At 44.9% G+C, this 21,079-nt stretch overlaps 1 protein-coding gene across 7 annotated transcripts in view; it reads left to right on the forward strand.

The window, feature by feature from the left end:
- The window catches only part of SLC4A11 (solute carrier family 4 member 11), a 256,640-nt gene that overhangs the window by 187,488 nt on the left and 48,073 nt on the right, over nucleotides 1-21,079 (forward strand). For all 7 annotated transcript variants that reach the window (XM_025179543.3, XM_075931014.2, XM_089777745.1 and 4 more), the window contains exons 8-11: nucleotides 500-706; nucleotides 9,509-9,593; nucleotides 18,342-18,467; nucleotides 20,089-20,202. In XM_025179543.3, coding sequence (XP_025035328.1) covers nucleotides 500-706; nucleotides 9,509-9,593; nucleotides 18,342-18,467; nucleotides 20,089-20,202 — 532 coding nt within the window. The remainder of the gene's footprint in view (nucleotides 1-499; nucleotides 707-9,508; nucleotides 9,594-18,341; nucleotides 18,468-20,088; nucleotides 20,203-21,079) is intronic.

Raw genomic sequence — 21,079 nt, forward strand, 5'->3', positions numbered from 1 at the left:
TATGAAATTCATTCTTCTGAGACGTGTTTCCTATGAGACATGGTCACAATAGTTCTTATCCCTCTGGATGTCGCTTTCGAAACCTACCTCTCAACTTTGCACCTAATGTCGTACAAGCAATCCATTGATACGCACTTGCAAATGATACACTTAACATCACACTGGATTTTGGATTAAGCCCCAAATGCTAAAATCTACATAAACATAATGCCATGCTTGAGATTACAATGCACAAACCAGTGCCCCTTTCAATATTCCCCTGTAAGAAATGGTCTCTCAGACTCTAAAAGGCAGAATTTACTGGCTCTTCCTTCCCTGCTTTGGGGGTACGTGCTAGCAGCAATTTCAGGGGAACTGTGTAATGTTGTGTTCTAGTCTTGGCCGTCAAGTGAAGGAAGACTGGTGCCTTGAGTGGTGTTTTGTTTTGAAGTTTTACGGTTTCTAAATAATGTAAGAGTTTGTTACGATCCTTAATCTCCACATCATTTGCTTTTCTCAGAAAAGTACGAAAACTGCCACCGAAGTGGGCCGGACCTTTGCCACGATGTTTTCGGATATAACTTTTCGGCAGAAGCTTCTAGAAACAAAAACGGAAGAGGAGTTTAAAGAAGCCTTGGTACACCAGCGCCACCTGCTGACGGTGGTGAATCAGAGACCCTCTGCAGTGAACGAGGGGCACAAAACACACAACCACAAGCCGCTCAAGGTAAGGATGAGAAAAACGTTTTAAGTCCTGGCTTTCTACTACTGTTCCTGTCTAAATAAAACACAGGACCTGATGACGTACTCGCACTATCAGAACTTGACGATTGGATGTGAGCTCTAAAGCCCACCCAACTCCTTAGGCCTTCAGAGCTTGAGTGCCAACCTACCCTGGAATGTCCAAATGCAGTTTTAGCCCCCACTAGCACAAATCTGTCGGGCTGGGCTAAGACTCACTCCCAGAAGCCATGTAGACCACCCCTTGTGTGTTACTGCCAGGCTAGTTCTGCTAAAATATTCTTGTTTCTTAGGCCATTGAAATAAATCTCTTTTGCAACGGTGCAAAGAGGTTCAAAAGCACGGTGGTTCCTTTTGAGTTCCTTATAGATGCAATAGCGACGAGGAGTCCTGTGGCACCTTATAGAGAGGTCTATAAGGTGCCACAGGACTCCTCGTCGCTTTTGCAGATTCACACTAACACGGCTACCCCTCTGATACTTTATAGATGCAATGAATCTTGTTACTTGGAGGTCTAAACACAACTTCCTACTGAAAATTAAAGGCAACCCCTTCAAATTATGATGCTTCACGAGGACTAGGATGGATGGGTTACTATAAATTGCCAAGGAGAGCAAATGCACATTAGCACCTTTAATTAGGAAGATGGCAAGACGGTCCCTGAAGACTCTTCATCCTTACTGACATTGTGAGCAGCACTTGTACCAGCTTGGATCTGAGGGTTTCGTGGCTCTCCTCTAGGAGAAATTCCCGTGGAGAAGCTACGTTTCTCAGTGAGCGAGCTGGGTCTCTGCTTTCTCCTCTGGGGCGCTCATAATGTCAGTCTTGCACCCAGTCTGTCCGCACGCAGGTTTTATTATCCAAGCTGTGTGCTGCTTCTCATCTCTCGCTCTTTTCCCTAGACTGCAAGAGCCGTGAAGCGCTGAGCAGCTTACTGTGTTCAGAGTGGAAACTTTCATCCCAAATCCATGTTCTGGCTGGTTTTCAGGGCCTAAAACATGATGATTTAGGACCAGAGGTGGAAATAAGGCTCCAGTAAGAGCTGGCTGGGGCGCTGTGCTGCAGGCTTGCGGTGCACTCTCCCAGCTGGGCTCCCGTGGGGCCCCGTGGCTCCTGCTCCAGGCTGGCCCTGGCAATAAGCAGCGGTGAGGCAGGCAAGTGTGAAAGGGGACTGGCTGGGGATGCTCGGGAAGTAGTATGGGTGCTCCTAGCTGGGTTCCTGGTGCACTCATGCTTGCCTCTCACTGGATGCTGGGCAGCACGCATGCAATCCCCTGTATGCTGCTGCTGTGGGTCCTTAGGAAGAAGCCAGGGTACGGAGTGTCAGGCCAGGGGGTCTCACAGGCCAATGCTGCCTGTTTGCCTGCAGCAATGCACCCACGCAGATGGCCCACTGCTCTCTTGGCAACTAAGAGGTGCAGGGAGGCAGGGACCCATCCACCAGCCAAATAAAGTTAACTTCACCCCTACCCTTCCAAACACACCCTGCACTTCTCCCTTGCCACCTGCCCTGAGCCTCCCCACGCTCCCAGCCTCTGCCCTGACTCTGCATCCTCCCCTGCCCTCAACCTCCCCACGCTCCCAGCCTCTGCCCTGACTCCTTCCCCCCCCCACATACACTCAGCCTCCCCGTATCCTGCCCTCAGCCTCCCCACTCTCCCAGCCCCTGCCCTGACTCCTGCCCCTCCCCACACACACACACTCTACTCCACACTTAACAGTTCTTACAGGCACTGTCGTATAGTAACCCAACCCCCAGCTCTGAGACCTCCCCAAAGAGGGGTGATACAACAGGACCTGTGAGAAATGTAAGTTACTTTCATCCCTGAAACAAGTAAAAATGCCAAAGGGCATTCTGCCTTTATCCCAGGCTGCAGAATCCCCTCTTCTAGAGACATGTCTCTAACCGGTGACTCTGGAACGCTTCTTAACCCTGTTCACGCTGGAGTTCAGATTTGCAAAACCGGTTTAAAACACTTTTCAAACTGGTTACAACAGATTTGAAGCTATGCTTTCCTCCAGCGCAGGTTTAACCCTTTGCTCCCTTTCCTCTGAAGCTATTTCTGTAAACAGTGGGGCACATCACACAGGGGCGTGTCACAGGTGGAAACCACAGCGTCTGTGTGAAAAGTGTAAGGTGACTAGAACTTGAGGGGTGGCTATTTTTCTGATGTCTTCAGGTTGTTTGTGTGGTGGGCAGACATGTTCCAATTTTAATCTTTCTTTATTTGGCAGTTTCTTTTTTGACCTAGGGACTTTAATAGGCAGTACTTCATGGATTACCCCTAACCAGCATAGCTGAAATGCAAAACTTTTAAGTGTCAGTCAGGCCTTAGTGTCCTCCAGAGCATTTTCTCTGCCTAAAAAAGATGCCTAGCTTTGGGCTGTTTCCCTGGATGCACATTGCCTGTATCATTCATCTACATGGGAATGAACTTCATTGACATTGACTGCTCATTACGGGTGCTCCATCTGACAGGTTTAAAAAAAAACAGGGAAAGACAATATCGTCAGTGCTTCAAAGCAGACAGGCGTTCAGGAAACTGAAATGTAATTATAGCCTGCGAGCCACCCCCAATGAAATAAAATACCGTAAGCCACTACAGACAACAGCCTCTCTATCACTCGCGAGCATGAGCATTCCTGCAGCGGGCGGAATGATTGTGTAATAATGTGAAAATCTTCCTTACCTTTTCTCCCACTGTACCTCCCCTGCAGCAGCAGTGGAGAATAGACAACCAGCCTCACAAAAATGAATGCAATTCTCTCTCACACACACACATTTCTCCCTTGGGGAAGCATACGGCCACGATATCATCTCGACTCAGCATCTAGCACAGCAGCACTGCTTCAGTTGGTCTCTGAGGACCATTTAGAAAACACGTCATGGTTAGAGTCCTTGCCGTGAGCTGTCTTAGTTGTGCTGTCTTGAAATCCTCCTCTTTACTAAGCAGCATACTACCTCCTCATCTTAGGCTACACCTAGACTACAAAGAAAAGTCAGAGAAAGATATGCAAATTGCAGTTTGCAATTCGCATATCTTTTATTCGCTTTTCTTTCAAAAGAGGCTCTTCTGAAATTTGGCGTATCTTCACAGCGCCAAATTTCAGAAAAACCTGCTCTTTCGACATATCTCCTATGTCTCAGAGACTGAGGTTTACAGGGATGGCAAAAGAGCACGCCCGCTTTTCTGAAAAAAATTTCGGACACATTCCTTGGTATCCCGAAAAAGCACTGAGGTCTAGACGAAGCCTTAAAGTGAGCAAGGGCATAATCCCTAACTAGAATCAAGAGACTGTGGGTATGTCTATACTACAAACACTGGAAGATATCTTCTGGAATAGCTTATTTTGAAAGAGAGCACCCACAATACAGGGAAGCCTCAAAATTAGTCTGAGGCAGGCTTTCCTAATGTAGACATGCTATCTCGACTAAGAGTCCCAGGATGCACTGGGGAGGAGCTATTTTGAAATAGCAGCAGTGGAACATTCTACACACACCCTCTTCCAAAAAATCTTTTTTGGAAAAGGGCTTATTCCTCATGGAATGAGGTTTACTGCCGTCGGAAAAAGCCACCTGTTATTTCAGCTCTGTCAAAAAAACGCAGTTGCAGTGTGGACGCTAGTATTGTTTTTCTGGAATAAAGTTTGTTGTTCTGGGAAAAACGGCACAGCGTAGATGCACCTTGAGTCATGTATAGGTCATTATACATCGCTTCTATTGGCATGGCATCGGGAGATTTCACATTCCCCGCTTACATTCGGAAAGGCAAGAGCAAGCACATGGACAGAGACGTCGATGTTGGGATGATGTGCAAGAAAGATATTCCAAATGTATAGGATGCTTTAGCGTAGCAGGACTCTGTGCTTAATTCTTACCCTCTCAGTCGCGGTACCTGCCCTCCCATTGCCATGCTGCTGTTTTCTGTGCGCATTGCATCAGAAGTGAGCGTGGAGGGTTGGGTGGTGGATGTACACATTTGGGGTAGGAGTTTTTCACATTCCCGTGCAGTGTGGGGGAGAACCAGAGGATTCTTGGTATCCAAGCCAAGGAAGGCGATGACTTTGCCAGGAGACAATAGCCCAGGGAGGTAGGCAGTGCTGAATTATGGAAGATTTTGGAAGTGGACACAAGAAGTGTGTTTGACATGCCGAAGAGAGGGAGCCAATGGAATGCCTTGAAGAAGAGATGGATGAAGTTGGACACAAACCACTAAGATCATTTTGAGTGGACGTGAGGGAGAGAGGGGTGACGAGGTTTTGGAATTGAGACCAGGGGAGGAAATTGCACTAGACAACGTGATGACTTAGGTCAGCATTTCTCAAGCTGTGGGTCGCGACCCCCAGGGAGTTGCAAGCAACTTAGAGGGGGGATCGCAGCTAGATTCAGTTTTTCACTTGCGACCCCTCTCCCCTGGGCAGCGAAGAGCGGCAGGGCGGCGGAAGGCAGCCGCCAGCAAGCCACGCAGCGTGGCTGGGGTCGCAGGACTCAGGAGCATGGCTCAGCTGCAGCAGGAGGCAAGGCAGCGGGAGAGTGAGGCCGGCACAGGAGCAGACGCACGAGGGGCCGGCCTGGGCACAGTTGCTGGGTGACCAAACGTTTCCCCAGCTGGGAGAGAGCTGGGGAATTGGGTTGGGGCAAAGGACCCTGAGGTAAAACAAGGGCACATGGGGGTCAGAGGAGGAGGCAGAGGAAACATGGGAGAGAAGTGGAGGATGGAGCAGAGAAGAGAGAGAAGGAACCAAAGGGACGCAGAGTGGAAAAGAGAGACAGAGGAGAAAGAGATGGGGGGGAAGGAGTCTGCAGGGGGCAGGGTGTTAAGGACTGCAAATGCCTTGAAGGAACCCCAGGAGGGCAAGGAGTCTGGTGAGAAGGGGGGAGGAAGCGACCCAGGGCAGTGACGTGGGGAGGGCGAGAGGGTCTCACAGATTCATTTAGCATTTTAGGAGGTTGTGGTATCACAAAGTTTGAGAACCCCTGACTTAGGTGATTAGAAGAGTCAGGCCGTGTATGCAAGCTGCAATATAGCAAGAAGTACCAAGAGTTAAACACAGCTTGAATGGAGAGCGAATGGAACAGAGGCCTAGAGAAACATATGTAGGCTGCCACCCTTCTAGAGGGAAGATTACCAGCAATAACAGAAACTAATGGCTGAAGCCGGCTCCTTTTAACAAATCCTGTGATCTAAACTTGTATGATACGTAAGGAATTAAAACCCAACCAACACTTGAATTACCCTGATAAACTTTGAAAAGCAATAGTTTTGTTTCTTTAAGGGGGGGGTGTTTTGTGTTCCATTGTCCACTAGAGGTTGAACCTCTCTAGTCCAGCACCATGGCTTGGCAATATCCAGGATCCGGCATGGTTTTACTAAGCCAGATGTTCACTTACCATAAATGTGGCCAGGTTTCCCACAGTCCCATAAAGTTTGTTTACAGACCAGCTCTCTGTCTTCTGTGCTGTTATGTAGCTCCCATTTACCCCTATATGTTTTCTAAGAGCCCAGTAAGCAGTGGACATGATGGTTATGCCACTAGACAATTTTCACCTCCCATGATCCAGCAAATTCTCTGCTTTGGCACTGGTCAGGTGCTGGAGTAGAGGTTCAACCTGCAGTACATTTGAGCCTGCCAAAGAGCCAAGCAATAGCCTTCCCCATTCAAGTTATAATAGGGAACAAGGCTTACAAAGATGGTGTTTCTGCTCATGAATTCCAAATTCCCCTTACTTTCACTGCATGCATAACTCTCCCTATAATTTTTCCTTCCATGCTGCACTTCCCACTAGCACCCAGACCATCATCCGTTTGTGTGCCAGAGAACTGCTGCATGCTGCCAGAACAGACCCTGAGTCAGCAGCTTGTGCCAGCCAAGCACAGAAGTGCCATAATTTTCCCCTCAGTGGGTAGCCATTCTCATGACTGGTCCCTTGTGCTTGCTACGGCGAGATGAGTAAACAGGCTGCTCATTAGAAATTGTATTTCTCTGTCTGACCTGTGCCTTTGGGAATATTTACTTCTAAAAATATTAACCTTTTAGAATACAAACTGCTTCAACACTCATATGTTTGTATGGGGAGGTGTTTTTCTTTTCCCAAGTTCCTAGTTCCTTAGCTGCTTAGACGGCCAACAAGGGGCAGGAGTTCAAAACTCTGTGTAACATGGCGCGACTCACTGCCGCGGCGCCTCTGGCCACTTGGGAGCTTGCTCAGTGCTAGAGCGCCTCCTTCCAGACGGTGTCTCCCCTGCCGTTACCTGTTTTTCTGTTAATGGCTCTGCCACCTTACGTTAGAACCTGCGTCCCTCCAAGACCATGGTGCCCTTCCCTCGGGGTACTGCCCTGCCTCAGTGCCCCCACACCCTGGATCCTCCTATTCAAGGATCCCCCAATCCCCTATACATACCTTGCCTCAGTGAGCCACTGCCAGTTGTCATCTAGCCCCGTGTCTCAGGGGCAGACTGCAGTCTGAAATGGCCACTCATCACTGGCAAAGGGGTATGGACCCGCTGCCTCCCTGCAGCCCTAGTACTCCTCACGCCCCTGTCATTAGGCCTTAGCCTGGGACTACACAGGCCAGAACTCCCCTGGCTCACTCTGCCTTTCCCCAGCATTGCTCTGTCTGTGGTAACTCACTAGCAGACAGCTAGGGCCTTATCCTTCTGAAGATGGAATGTGTGTTCAGCCTGGCCAGCCATGTCTTTTATACAGCCCTCCTAGCCTCTGATTGGCTAGCTTTAGCTCACCTCCAATTGGCTTCTGGGTCAGCCCTCTCCCAGTGCTGTCTTTAACACTTTTCCCTGGAGCAGGGTGACTGCCCCACTAAACTCTAACACAAATAAGCAAGAGATCTTCAGCAGAAAGCTTAAAATAAAATCCTGTGGATACAGCAGTAGCGCCAGCACCATGCCGAGAGAAACAAACAGTTGACCAAGAAGTTGAAAGCAAACGCAAAGGGTGATGAAGAGTAAATGCACAGAAATGTAGTTGTGGGGGAGCCCTTTAGATGAATCCTGGCTGGAAAAGTCCATTTTCAGCTTAGTTGTGATCTCAGTCCATTAAATACGTGATTGACATTCCATGTGAGATGGGGCTGGAGTTCTGTCATTTGCAATCCACTCAATGCCACCTGAAACCAATCCCTGGTGAATATTTTATAACGTGTAAAATCCACGTTACTGACAGTGCTGCAGCACGAGAAAACGATTCTCCTTTCAAATCATGCCTCCTATCCAGTCTTTCAAAGGTGAATGGTCAACCAAAGAACAGAGGAGAAACCTGTGCCTTTTTCCCGATGGGGCCACCATCTGGTTAATTGGTGTATGTTATGTCTCTGGTATTGTACTGAGTTTCTCATTGAGACTATAAGCCATATGGGGAGGGACTGTATTTTCTGTATGCGCTACTGCACCAAACATACTTTTGGCTCTCTTCAAATTAGACCCTTCTAAGAAGTTAGTTTGAAATAACCAGTTTGAAAGATGTTTGCACTTGATCTGTTTTATGGTGCGTTATGCTCTGCATTGACTAGAATAGCAAAAAATAAAAGTACTTTAATTGTTAGATGATTTTGGTTTCTGAAAGGCGCTTAATCAGATTTCTCATTTCATGGTCCAAGGAGCCAAATATATTAGGTTCTGCCAGCTCCTTACGAAAGTGTGGAGGTGGATTTTTAAAAGCAGCCGAGGACGTGTTCAGCCATAACAAGTTGCTTCGTGTAGTAATCTTGCCAACACTCCATTTTATCGTGATTCTCTCCATGTTCAGTGCTTTTCTTAAAGCCCCCACTGTTAGCCCTAGAAGGCTGCAACAAAATCTCATTTTTAAAAAAAACAAAGGAGGCTTCTAGCCCCCATCATTGCAGAGAAAAGCCGGAAAGCACAAAGCTATTGCATCCTGAAAACCAAACAAACAAAATTCCTCAGAAGCAAATAAAAGACCCTAGCATTTATTTGTTTTAAAAAGCATAAGATTCTTATTTTTAAAAAGTCAGTGTTATGATTCGGGGGGAGGAAGCTAAAATAAAGATCTTTGAACTTTTGGGGTTGGAAGTGCTGCTGTGCTCTCTGGCAGGAGACACTTGGTTAGGTGCAAAAATAGTTTGGGTCCTTTCGATTTACTGGTCTGGATCATCTGCTTGGATGGAAACCGAAGGAAGCAGACTGCCCACGCTGTCCCTTTTGGGTACGAGTTGGCACGGAAAAGGCCACAGAGTCTACCCGTGGCCTACAGGGGTCTGTCTGTCCCTATGGAGCCTTGTGAATTAGTCACCATTAGCTGTGGTCCCTGGGTTACCAGCCATGCTGCTACTCTGCCCTCAGGACCTTGGCTTCACCATAGCCTCCCTATTATGACAGCAGCCTCCAGAATCAATTTCCCCCGTCTGTGAGGTGGGAGAAACATTGTCCCTCCCGGGAAGGGGGCAGGGTTGCAATGCTTTGGATTATGTAACCTGCTACTGCCTTGCTAACTTTCTTTTCATTCTCTTCAGAAGGGTAGCCAAGTTAGTCTGTACAGGATAAACCGGAAGAGCTCTGGTCATCTGAAGAAGTGGGCTGTGCCCACAAAATCTCATGATACCATCTCCATGTTTTGTTAGTCTTTAAAGTGCTACCAGACCGTTTGTTGTTCTTTAAGTTTTTCTTTTCATTGTGATTACAAAGCCTGGATCTGAATCCCCCATGCGAAAGGATTAGTTTTTAAGTGCCTATCAGCAGTGAATAAGGAGGTTAATCTTTTTAACAATACCCGAGCCTTTAAACTGACACAACATTTCCTTCCTTTCTTTTAGTTGCATGAGTTTTTCAATGTTGGCAAGGGGATTTTTGATGACATAGCACGAAGATTTCCAGTGTACGCTTTGGACTTCACTGACGGTAGGTTGGCCAATGTTTACAGAAGCATTGGCCCGCTTTTAATTCTTGTGGGATGATGTCCTGTTTACAATGTGAATTGAATATGTGCTTTGATACCTCTGTTGGCCCTTTTTATTTGAAAGAAAATCAAGATAGAAACCTATAAATCATTTCCGAGCTGACATGACGGATGTTTAAGGACTTGAGAAACTTGCAACGGTCTCTTCTTAATGAAGGTGGTTGGTTTGATCTAAATTAACTCCCTGTTACATTGTCTGCTGGTGATTACATCAATGTTGTCTGCAAAGGGATGTGAATCAAAATTGATCAGAAACTAATCAGTTTCAGTCATTACAGTGCACAGTCCATCTGCTCCTATCTTTGTAAGCCAGCTATTGCCTATCCAGAGCGGTTGAGTGCTATTACAAACGGAAGTTATGGGACCTTCAGCAGAATGTCTTTTATGAAGAAGATGGTCTCATTAAGGTTCATAAGTGATGCAGAAAAGCATAGTGCTATAGGCCAACCTAGATATTAGATTAGGGTTTAATTACAGTAAAATTCCAATAGTCCGGCACTCCTGATAGTCTGGCATCAAAATGGCAAGAGCCTAGTGAGTGAGCTTCGGCAAAAAATGAGTCACAAGGTAGCAGCAGCAGCAGCTGAACTGAGCAAAAAGGGTAAAAAAGGCTTAAACGAAAACATTACAGTATACTGTATACAGCATGTACAATAAAAAGGGTTAAGAACACTTTATATACAGTATATAGTGTGTGTGTGTGTGTGTGTGTATATGTGTGTATATATATATATATATATATGTGTATGTGTATATATATATATATATATATATATATATATATAAATATATATAACCAGTTTATAGTACCTCCTGATAGTCCGACATAGCTGATAATCCGGCACCAGCTAAATCCCATAGGTTCCGGATTATCGGAAGTCTACTGTACATGATTTAATGCACCTATTATAGTAGCATCAAATGTAATTTGTAAATGGTCATCCGGTTATATCCACAAAACCAAGGAGTCCCATGGTGCCTTAAAGAACAGCCGATTTATTTGGGCATCAGCTTTCGTAGGCTGAACCCACTACGTCAATGCATCTGTAAGGCGGCACAGGACTCCTCGTCATTCCTGCTGTAACAGACTAACGTGGCTCTCCCTTCAACAGTTGTATCCAGTATAACTGCCGTTAGTGTGGCCCAGTATTGGAGTACTGCATCTGTTCTGTCACCCACAGTTCATGAAAGACGTTGCTATATTGGAAAAGGGTCAGAGAAGAGCCATGAGATATACTCAACGGGCTCAGTCTATTTCGCTTAACAGAGAAAAGGTTAAGGGGTGACACGGGGAACAAATATTTAATAATGGCCCCTCACCCTAGCAGAGAAAGGGACAACACAATCCAATGGCTGGTTGTCAAGCTAAACAAATTCAAACTGCATATGAGGTGTAAATTTTTAATAAGAGTTAAACTAGAGACTAATTGATGGTGGAATTGGTCTCACTGTCTGTGTTTTTTGACCAAGATTAGACTTTTTGTAAAAGGATATGCTTTAGGGAATTATTTTAGGGATGTTATGTGAAGAGCAGACTAAATAACTGTCCCTTCTGCTGTTGGAATCTATGAAAGAACTTCTGTTTTCAAGAGTCTGTAACTGTTGTAAAAACGGTCTCAGGATAGAAGCCAGCATACAAAGCCTCTGACCAATAGCATTTTTTTATATTCTAGTTGGTTTTGAGATCCAGGAGTAATGAAAGTTACAATGATTTGGGGGTTCATATAACTCAGACAGCACCACATGTTAGAATGAAAGGTGCCAAGCAATGTGTCATGTTGGATTTCCTTTTCATAGAGCCAGGGCTCCTAAGAACACAAGGATGGCCATACTGGGTCAGAGCAATGGACCGTCTTCTGACAGTGGCCAATGGTCCATCTTCTGACAGCTGCCCCAGACAGAATGAACAGAAGAGGCAATCATCAAGTGATCCCTCCCCTGTCGTCTTTTCCCAGCTTCTGACAAACAGAATCTAGGGACACTCACTATTCCTGCCCATCCTAACTAATAGCCATTCATGGACCTGTCCTTCCTGAATTTAACTAGTTCTTTTTTGAACCCTGTTAAAGTCCTGGTTTTCACACCATCCTCTGGCAAGGAGTTCCACAGGTTGACTGTGCTTTGTGTGAAGAAATCTTCCCTTTTGTTTGTTTTAAACCTGCTGCCTATTTCATTTGGTGACCCTCTAGCTCTTGTGTTATGAGGAGTAAATTTACTTCTTTACTTCTTTACTCTACGTCAGTCATGATTTTATAGAACTCTGTCATGTCATGCCATAGTAGTTTTTTTTTCGAAGTTTAGAAGTTGCAATGTTATTAATCTCTCCTCATTTGGCAGCTGTTCGTAGCTGAATCATTTTTGTTTCCCTTTTCTGAACCTTTTGCAATTTCGATACATCTTTTTTGAGATAAAGTGACCACATCTGCACACAGTATTGAAGATGCAGGGGTACCATGGACATACAGAAAGGCAATACGATATTTTCTGTCTTACTATGTTTCCCTTTCTTAATAATGCCAACATTCTGTTTGGTTTTTTGACTGCCGCTGCCCACTGAGTAGGATGTTTTCAGAGAACTATCCGCAGTGACTGCAAGATCTCTCTCTTGAGAGGTAACCGTCCATTTTGACCCTATCATTTTATATATAGTATGTATAGTAAAGTTTGCAGGAAGGACCTGTCTCTCTGCCAGCAGGAGGGTCACAAAAGCTAATTGGTGATTGAAAAGCCTTTAATTTTTTTTTCATATATATTTTGCAGTTTGTGAATGACGCATTGGTGGAGCCAGTTTTTGCAACCACTGGGGCAGATGAGTCATTAGTGATGGGCTGGGAGAGCAAGCCTGCTCTAGGATCATCCGGCAGCAGCTGCTCCTGTCCTGAAGGGTCTCCTCTTTCCGGGTCTTGCAACCTGGCGCTCGGGGTCGTGGCACCATTCAGCCAATCACGTTGAAGAGGCAGCCAAGCTTAATGGGAGTTAGTGGCATCACGTGTCATGCAGTCACGGTGCTATGGCGCCCCCTTGTGTCCGATCACAGCACCCAGAATGGAGAGCCTTCCCAGACTGGAGAGCTCTCCTGTCCCATAGTGGTGCTGTACACCTTCTTTTGTCCATTTTGTAATAGGCTTGAAAAGGCACGTAAAGGCAGGGCGGTCACCCCTCAGCCCTTCTGTTATCTCTCACCAGCGAGGCCAAGGAACAGTTTGCCTTCTGCACTCCAGTTCTGCTGGGCTAAGTAAATGGGTCTCGTTTCCTTTATCCTCCCTGTGCTACATAGCCAGATGGCTGAAGGTGTCTCCCGGCTGTCTGTGACTACCAGAACAAAGTGGCGTAAGACAGCGTTACGGTCTTCGCTAGATTGTCCCCACTTAGGTCTGAAAATCTCGCGCTAAGGGTCTGAGTGTCTCGTATGAGCCAATTGTGTGCAGAGAAACGTATTTTCAGAAGTGGAGGTAAAGTGCCCGGTGCAATTAAAAATGATTGTTGCTTTATATGTGCATTTTTGAGTGTGATGGCTAGACCACAAGATGGTGCCTGTGACTTGCTGTGTGACAGTGGGCAAGTCGCTGCATCTCTCCATGCCTGTTTCATCACAGAGCTTCGTGAGGGTTTATAAAGCACACTGAGGGTATGTGTAGACTACATGACTCCGTCGACGGAGCCATGTAAACTAGTTTACCTGGCATAGGCAAAGAAGCGGGAATTTAAATAATCCCCACTTCGTTAAAATAAACGTGGCCGCCGCGCTGTGCCGACGATCAGCTGATCCGGCACAGCATGATAGTCTAGACGTGGATCGGTCGCCTGGGGAAGCCTTTGCCGACCGATCCTGTAAGCCTCGTTTCATATCAGAGAACAGGTCCCAGGTTGCGTTTCGTTTGGCAGAATAGCGTGTTTTCAGTGAAAAGCTCCTAGGATGGAACAAACTTTGGCAGCAGATCAAACTGAGCCCAAATCTCTCCCTTGCAAACCTCGCTGCACATCACAACGTGATGCCGTCTTACTGCCATCCCAGGCCCAACCGACAACAGCGCTAACAGAGGTGCAAATGATTTTTAAAAAATTTCACTGTAAAATATCTGAAAGGTTTTTTTAAAACCCAGCAACGCAGCTTTCTTTAAAAGAGAAATTTTCATGTAATTCAAATCATTTTAGGGTGCTTGTCAGTATATAAAATGAACAATGAACCTGACACCGAAAGCAGAAGAATAAGAAGAGCATTAACCCGCTGAAATGGCCATGCACACACAGGCAGTACACGGGAAACTGAGAACTAACGCAATATTTAGTCTAGTGGGCACAGCTGAAACCTAGTTCAGTGCGTCTCAATGCTGCACCATCAACATCCGTAGCATGTAGAATAGCATTAATGGTGCAATCAGCACTGAATATGGGCGGAGGGGCTAACATTCTTGCAGCAATCGAAAGCGCAGTGCTGACATTTTTTATGGATGCATGGAATGAAAAAGATGAGGAACAGCAAGGATCTTCCACAGAGCAGCAAATTTGAAGATGGATCGTCTCAAAGCTCCACTGGAGGCATTGGGCTATCCCACTACCTCCAAACTGAGAAACAGCCATGCATTCCTCATCAGAGATGCAAGTTGCAGAGAAGGCATTGTTTTTATTGAGGAAGTAGAGATAGCAGTCTGAGCAGATGGCACAGGAGCCATATATTAATAGAGCAACAAGACTGGTCATTAAATTGTCTGGGTATTGGTATGTCACAACTGCAGGAGTGGTGTGTGTGTGTGTGTGTGTGTGTGTGTGTGTGTGTGTGTGTGTGTGTGTGTGTGTGTGTTGTCCTCACGGTGAAAAATAAGGGATCTCTGCTAATGCTAGCTAAAGGAGACTCTACTTTCGCTCAGAAGAGGTTTGTGGTTTTGCAGCAGAAAGACTAGAGGTGAAATCCCAGCACCTTTGATGTGCATGGAACTAGGATTCTTGATGTGTGTCTGGCTTGTATTTACCAAACTGTACAGACTTTCACCAATTATATGCACGGCTCAGGCTCACGTGGTTGGAATTGAAGCCCTTAAAAATAACATTAATCTGGAGTCGTATAATATACATACTCCCACGCAGATAGAAGTCTGGAGCAAATAATAAATAGCCAACAGAAATACACGATATTAAGCTGGTAGAATCCCACTGAGTAGTCTTCTCAAATTTAGCTTCCTGAATCGTGAATGTATTTTCCCTTTTGGCCAAGAAAGATTCAGTTGAATAGAATTCTCCAGCTTAAAGAAAGGGTGCGTCTACACTGCATCCTTACCTGGAAATAAGCTACACAATTCAAGCTCTGCTACGAGGTAATTTTGAAATAGCTTATTTCACAAACCTTGGTCTACACAGTGCCAAATGTCAAAATAAAGTGCTATTCCGACAAGTCCGTTAACCCTCTTGGAATGAGGGTTACAGGGATGCCGGAGTAGCACACCCATTATTTCAAAATAATGAGAGCGTTTAAAGACGCGGAATAGCTATTTCGGGATACTTCTGGTATCCCGAAATAGCACCGCTGTCTAGACGTAGCCAAAATGTCCTCCTAAGCTGTCTTCCTCCAAGCAAAAAGAAATTGTTCATTCTATCCATCTGCACTCTTTAAGAAAGTAAAGCCGACTCCTTTCTTTCACCTTCACGTTCCCCGCAAATTACAGTGAAATTCTTAATTGGAATGGATGTAAGAGGCAGATCAGAAAACCAGATTTTATCTATCAAATTACTAATACAGGTGAAAAATACCTCTAATGTGGCACTGCAGCATGAAGTGTGTTCATGTTGCCCTGCTTTAAGAATGATTCAGAGGATATCATCTGTAAAGTATTTTTCATAATTAAAACATGATTGATACTTTGCCTTGGGTTTAAAAGATGTAGCTTTGTCTGTGAAGCACGTCAGAATAATTGAACTTTTCAGCAGATGGTTTTTTATTCAATAGTTAATTTAATGGGAAAGGAACACTTGTTGTACTAATAGCTATACCCACACATCTCCCTGAATGTCTCAAGTTTACTCTGTAAATGTAAAATTAATAGATTTAAGTGTATCCGCCTCGTACTGCTTTTTTTTAAAATCAATTATGTTATAAATGGGCGTACTAAAGTACCGGTAAATTGATGCCAACAATACTTTAGTCTGTGCATTTTCCAGAAGGGGCTACGTGTAATTTTTTTTTTCAAAAGTTGGAAATGTTTTTTACTTGAACAGTTTGGATATTATAGAGCACAAAAATTAGAGATGTTACAAATAAGCATTATCTCTTGCAGTTTGAATCTGTAGATGTACCTCAGTTTTTAAGACACTGTTTTACTACTAGTCCAGCACTCAAATTTCACAGCTAGACTGCAAGCTATGTGCTGCAAATGTCCCTGCCCAGTCCAAGGAAGGTGGCTCTTCTCTTGGTGTAATTTATGGCACTTCATAATGGACTACTCACACCTCTGAGTGACAAAAGATTTGCCGACACAGGCTGTTGAATAGAAGAACCTTTTAGACACGAAGTGGGTGAAGTAGTATTTTGTATTAGTCCAGCTGCCTCAGGTGAGAGACACAAGGTTTGGAACTACAAAGAGCTCTTCTTAAGGGGTTGGGATAAATACACAGGGTGACACAGCTAAATGCAACATGGAACGGATCGTTTGGTCTAAGTAGGTTAATATACATTCTAATCTAAGGGACCGTTCAAGGTGAACTGATCCGTTAATACCCCTGCAGTCATACAACAAAAAGTTAGTGGGTTACAGATTGTAGACACAGGCCAGAAATCAAGTGGATTTTATTTTTAAGACCATGATTTTTAGTGTCTTGCAAAGTTATGAATTTAAACTCCCAGGCTTGTCTTTTGAAGGTTTTATGCAGGTTTCCTTGTAGGACAAAACCAGAGTGAGTGAGAGAGCGAGAGAGAGAGAGCGCCCACAGTTGATACAGTATTCATTCAGTTGATCTGATATAAGATACTACCTCACCCATCTTGTCTCTTTAATATCTTGGGACCATCACAGCAACAGTAAAACTGAATATAACTTTAAATTCTTGTATTGTATCACTTGTTTTGTAAAATTTTGATGTTCAGTTACACTTTTCTCCCCTTCCTCTCCCCCCTCTGCCCTGTGTGTTAATGATTTAAGGCTATAACATGGTCACATGTCTGTCTGAACCAGTGTAATACCTGGGGTGGTTTTTCCTTAACAAATCCATTCTGAACTGAGAAGATAATTGATTAGCATGTTGGAACTGAAGACACGTTGCAAAATGTTCATATGCTTGATTTTTAGTTAAGAACCTCTAATGCAAATGCTGCTTTGCACATTCAAACAGTCCAAACTTCTTAGGTCTGGAAATTAGGCTGTGTGTCTAACAAAAACATGTTTTCTCTTGAGATTTCCAGTATTTCCTGTTTCTGACGATGCTAGAATGTCTGTCTGCTAGAACAGTCTGTCTGGTGGCATTTTGGCACTTTCAATTTTGGTCTGTTTGGATAAAGTTACCTCAGCTGTCAGCTCAACAGTAAATATATATAAAAGTTGGCAAAATATTTCGATAACCTTTAACAACAAATGTGGATGAAAAAATAGGTCAAGTTGTTTTCAATAATGAATGTTTAAAACAGGTGCAAAAAACCCAGAGTGACTAAATTAGTCTATACAAAAAGGCCATGGTGATATAATGCAAGGACTGTGTTATAATCTTGTTTGTTAAATTACCAAACCAAAACGGGTGTGTCAGATATTGGGCCTAATTGGAGGGAAAAAATAATGATGGGATAGGTTATTCTGCCCATCACTCCTTTTTGGGGGAGGATAAGGAAGGATCAGATAGAGGCTACCGAAGCAAACTTCACCATCATGTCTGCCACCCCACCATTTTGTGGGACCCCCATCCTGTTGTGAGATGTGCTGGCCAGACCAAGCCAGAGAAATGGCTCCAGAAAACGTCCCCAGCCCTGCCAGTTGCAGATGAATCTCCAACGCCACCAAAAATAAATGGGATTGGACTTAGACAGCACCAACAGCAATGGCTCCCAGCCATTTGAACTAACATTTTCTCTTTTCCCTGTCAAGACACAGATTTCTGTCTTTAACACCATCCATATACCAAACCTGTTCAATGCAGGATAGTGACTGGATTTATGTTAATGCCTTTGGCCATATAGTCCATCTAAACTAATACAGTAGGTCTCAGATAGGAGTGCAGATGTGCGCTAAAATGAAAAATATTTTTTTCCCGAGCCTCCAAAAAACCCGTTAGCATAAGGTTTGGTTGTTACCCTGTCCCAGTGTCCTTCACCTAAGTCTTTTCCTTAGTCCTAAGAAGTATCTGTAAATAATTTCTAAGTGCGAATGTAATGAAAAATCAAATCTAGTGCATAAATAGCAAACAAGCCACTTCAACAGAAACGGGATTTTCCATAATGAAGGTAGGTTTACAGGTTGGAACGCTGAATGTTGTTTCTTACGCATGTTCGCTACTTAGGGGCTAGCTGCCATAGCTTGCCTTCGTACTATAACTGGGGATAAAGACCATCAGGAATTGTATCGTTTAAATGCATGCCAACTACATTGCCACTGTTTCATTTTAGCAGTTAAGTTCTTGTCACCAATGATCTGCGTGACGGTATCTGAGCAATGTTTTAACACCCTAGACTCAGCTGTGCTATTGATTTATTCTGCTTTTTTGGTGTATTTCAGGTATTATTGGGAATAATAAGGCCATTGGAAAGTACATCACAACGATGATCTTTTTATATTTTGCCTGCCTCCTACCATCCATTGCATTTGGTTCCCTAAATGATGAAAACACAAGCGGAGCTATTGGTGAGCTTGCCACGGTTTTTCTGTCTCTTATCTTTTTGTCAGGGTTGCTTTATGTCTGCTCAGTTTGGGGGAAATAATGACATAAGCAAGGTCTGGTGGAGGAGACATCGGTAAAGACTTTTCCAGTAACAATAGGGACGATTGTGCTTCCGCCTTGTTTTTCTTAATACAGACATTTCTGATGTCCCTGGGTGCACACAGGTGCAAACCTGTAACTGTTTTCTGTACTACCCATGTTGCAATGCCAGTCAAGGTAATTTTGAGCACATGGTTGTAAGTTCACGCTTGCTCCATGCCTGTAAAACACGTAACACACTCGGGGCCCTGTGCTTGCCTGGGGCTTTGGGCTGCTAATGGAATGCAGAGCACTTCGTGGAAGGTACTTGCTTTTTCTTATACCTAACCTAGCCCCACTAGAGACCTGATCCAGCTTTGCATTGAAGCCCTTTGACACTGTGCTTGCAATTCAGTAGCTCCCTCTTGTAGATGAGACTCCAGCCCTGTTGGCCATCATCTTGTGTGTGAAAAATTGCTTTCTGCTTCTCTTTTAAACCAGTGGCGGAGGAGGAGGAGGGATGTGTCCAGGAAGGTGCAAATGGTGCATTCTTGTTTTTAAAGGGCACAGTTGTCAGCTCTGAGTGGCGGGGCACTGGCTGTCAGTCCCTGGAGGTTCGGGCTCATGCAAGAAGGCTATGCACACCCAGGGAATCAGGGGGAAGAGATGAAGGGGACAACTGGAGCCCTTCTGCCGGGGCCTGACAGCTGGAACCCCTCTACCCACGTTTGGACTCATCTCTCATCAGCGGACAGTGGCAAGTCTCCTACTGTCAGTCCCCAGGCAGCAGGAGCAGCAAGACTGGCAATGAAGTGCTAAGTCTGCAGTGCAAAAAGATATTGACAAAAGAAACCACACGTTGGTTTTGACTTTACCCTTTGCCACCCTTCCTTCTGTGCTGCTCCTGGTGCGGCACTGCATTCACAGCTGTGCACCCAGCCAGCAGCCATGGCGCTCGGCTCTGCCTGGATGGCTCTCTCTCTACTTGAAGGGAACCCGAGGGTGCCAGTGATGAGATGCACAGAATGAGGATGTAGTCAAATAGGTTGGAGAACCTCTGTTCGTTAAAGAAAATCCTTCTGGTTCACATGTGAAAGGGCAGTTGCCTGGGATCCCGTCTCTCTCTTTAGACTGTGAATGCAAGTTTGGTTATGTATCATCAGTCTGAATTCCCTAGGAATGAGTGTGCTCTATGTATGGTAACAGCTACCTATGGGGCAGTTCCATTCTGGAATAGTCTTGCTCTCGGCATGTGCTATTAGGTGCTAGCGTTCGTGACTTGGGCAGTTGACATTAGTGTAGTAATCCATCTGGTCTAGCGATGGGCAGCTGGCTTGTGTCCTCTGGTTTGGGCTCACAGGACTCAGACTTAGGGGCTGTTTTAATTGTGGTTTAGACCTGCAGGCACAGCTGGAGCCTAGACTCTTAAGACCCTCCCTCTTCGTGGGATCCAGAACCCAGGCTCCTGCCTGAGCCAATGTGGGTCTTTAATTATAGTGTAGACATACCCTTAGTAGGACTTGTAAATCCTTGGCCTTAACGAATATACTGTTGAATTATTTGTAGATGTGCAGAAGACGATCGTGGGCCAATGCATCGGTGGACTTCTATATGCTCTCTTTTCAGGGCAGCCACTGGTTGTACTCTTAACCACAGCTCCTCTGGCATTGTACATCAATGGTAAGTTTACCAAAGTGTAATGCAGATGGAGGAGGACATGATGTAGTCAGAATTGGTGAGGTGACACACTCGGAGAGCCTCGCTTGCCTCAGAGCTTTGCTAGTAAATCTGTCCCAGGCCTACGACGCCACAAAGCTGAAATTTACAGACGGGCTTTCAGCCCTGCAAATGGGATTTAGGGAATGTTTGTGAGTAGAATTGTTTCATTTCTAATGAAAAAAAGTATACAGCTTTTTATTAAAATAAAATGTAATTTCCAGGAGATTTCTTTTATTCTCCCTTGGGAATAAATTTTGTATGCATTGAGGATCAGGAACTGCAGTATGCATCCTTTACAAATTGATTTGATAAGGTGCAATGGGTGCATTTTCATCAATGGCTAGCCAGCAACTATAGTTTTTTTTAGCTGAGGTACAAGATAGTTGGATCCCCCAGTATTTGCATTATAGGTTATATCTACACTAGGGAAGAAAGTTGACCTAAAATATCAGAGGGGTAGCCGTGTTAGTCTGGATCTGCAAAAGCGACAAGCAGTCCTGTGGCACCTTATAGACTAACAGATGTATTGGAGCATAAGCTTTCATGGGCAAAGACCCACAAACGTGCATCTGACAAAGTGGGTCTTTGCCCATGAAAGCTTATGCTCCAATACATCTGTTAGTCTATAAGGTGCCACAGGACTCCTTGTCAGCCTAAAATATGCAACGCCAGCAACAAATTTCCACAGGGTTCCCGCTGCAGGAGGTCAACCGGAGAAACTCCAATCGACTTCCCTTACTCCTCGCAACCCGGTGGAGTACCAGAATCAACAGCGCACAATCAGCGGTTGATTTAGCAGATCCTTACTAGACCAGCTAAATCAAACCCTGGGAGATCG

Source organism: Pelodiscus sinensis, chromosome 4 (genome assembly GCF_052426305.1).
Source record: "Pelodiscus sinensis isolate ZL-2025 chromosome 4, ASM5242630v1, whole genome shotgun sequence".
Lineage (NCBI taxonomy): Eukaryota > Metazoa > Chordata > Testudines > Trionychidae > Pelodiscus > Pelodiscus sinensis.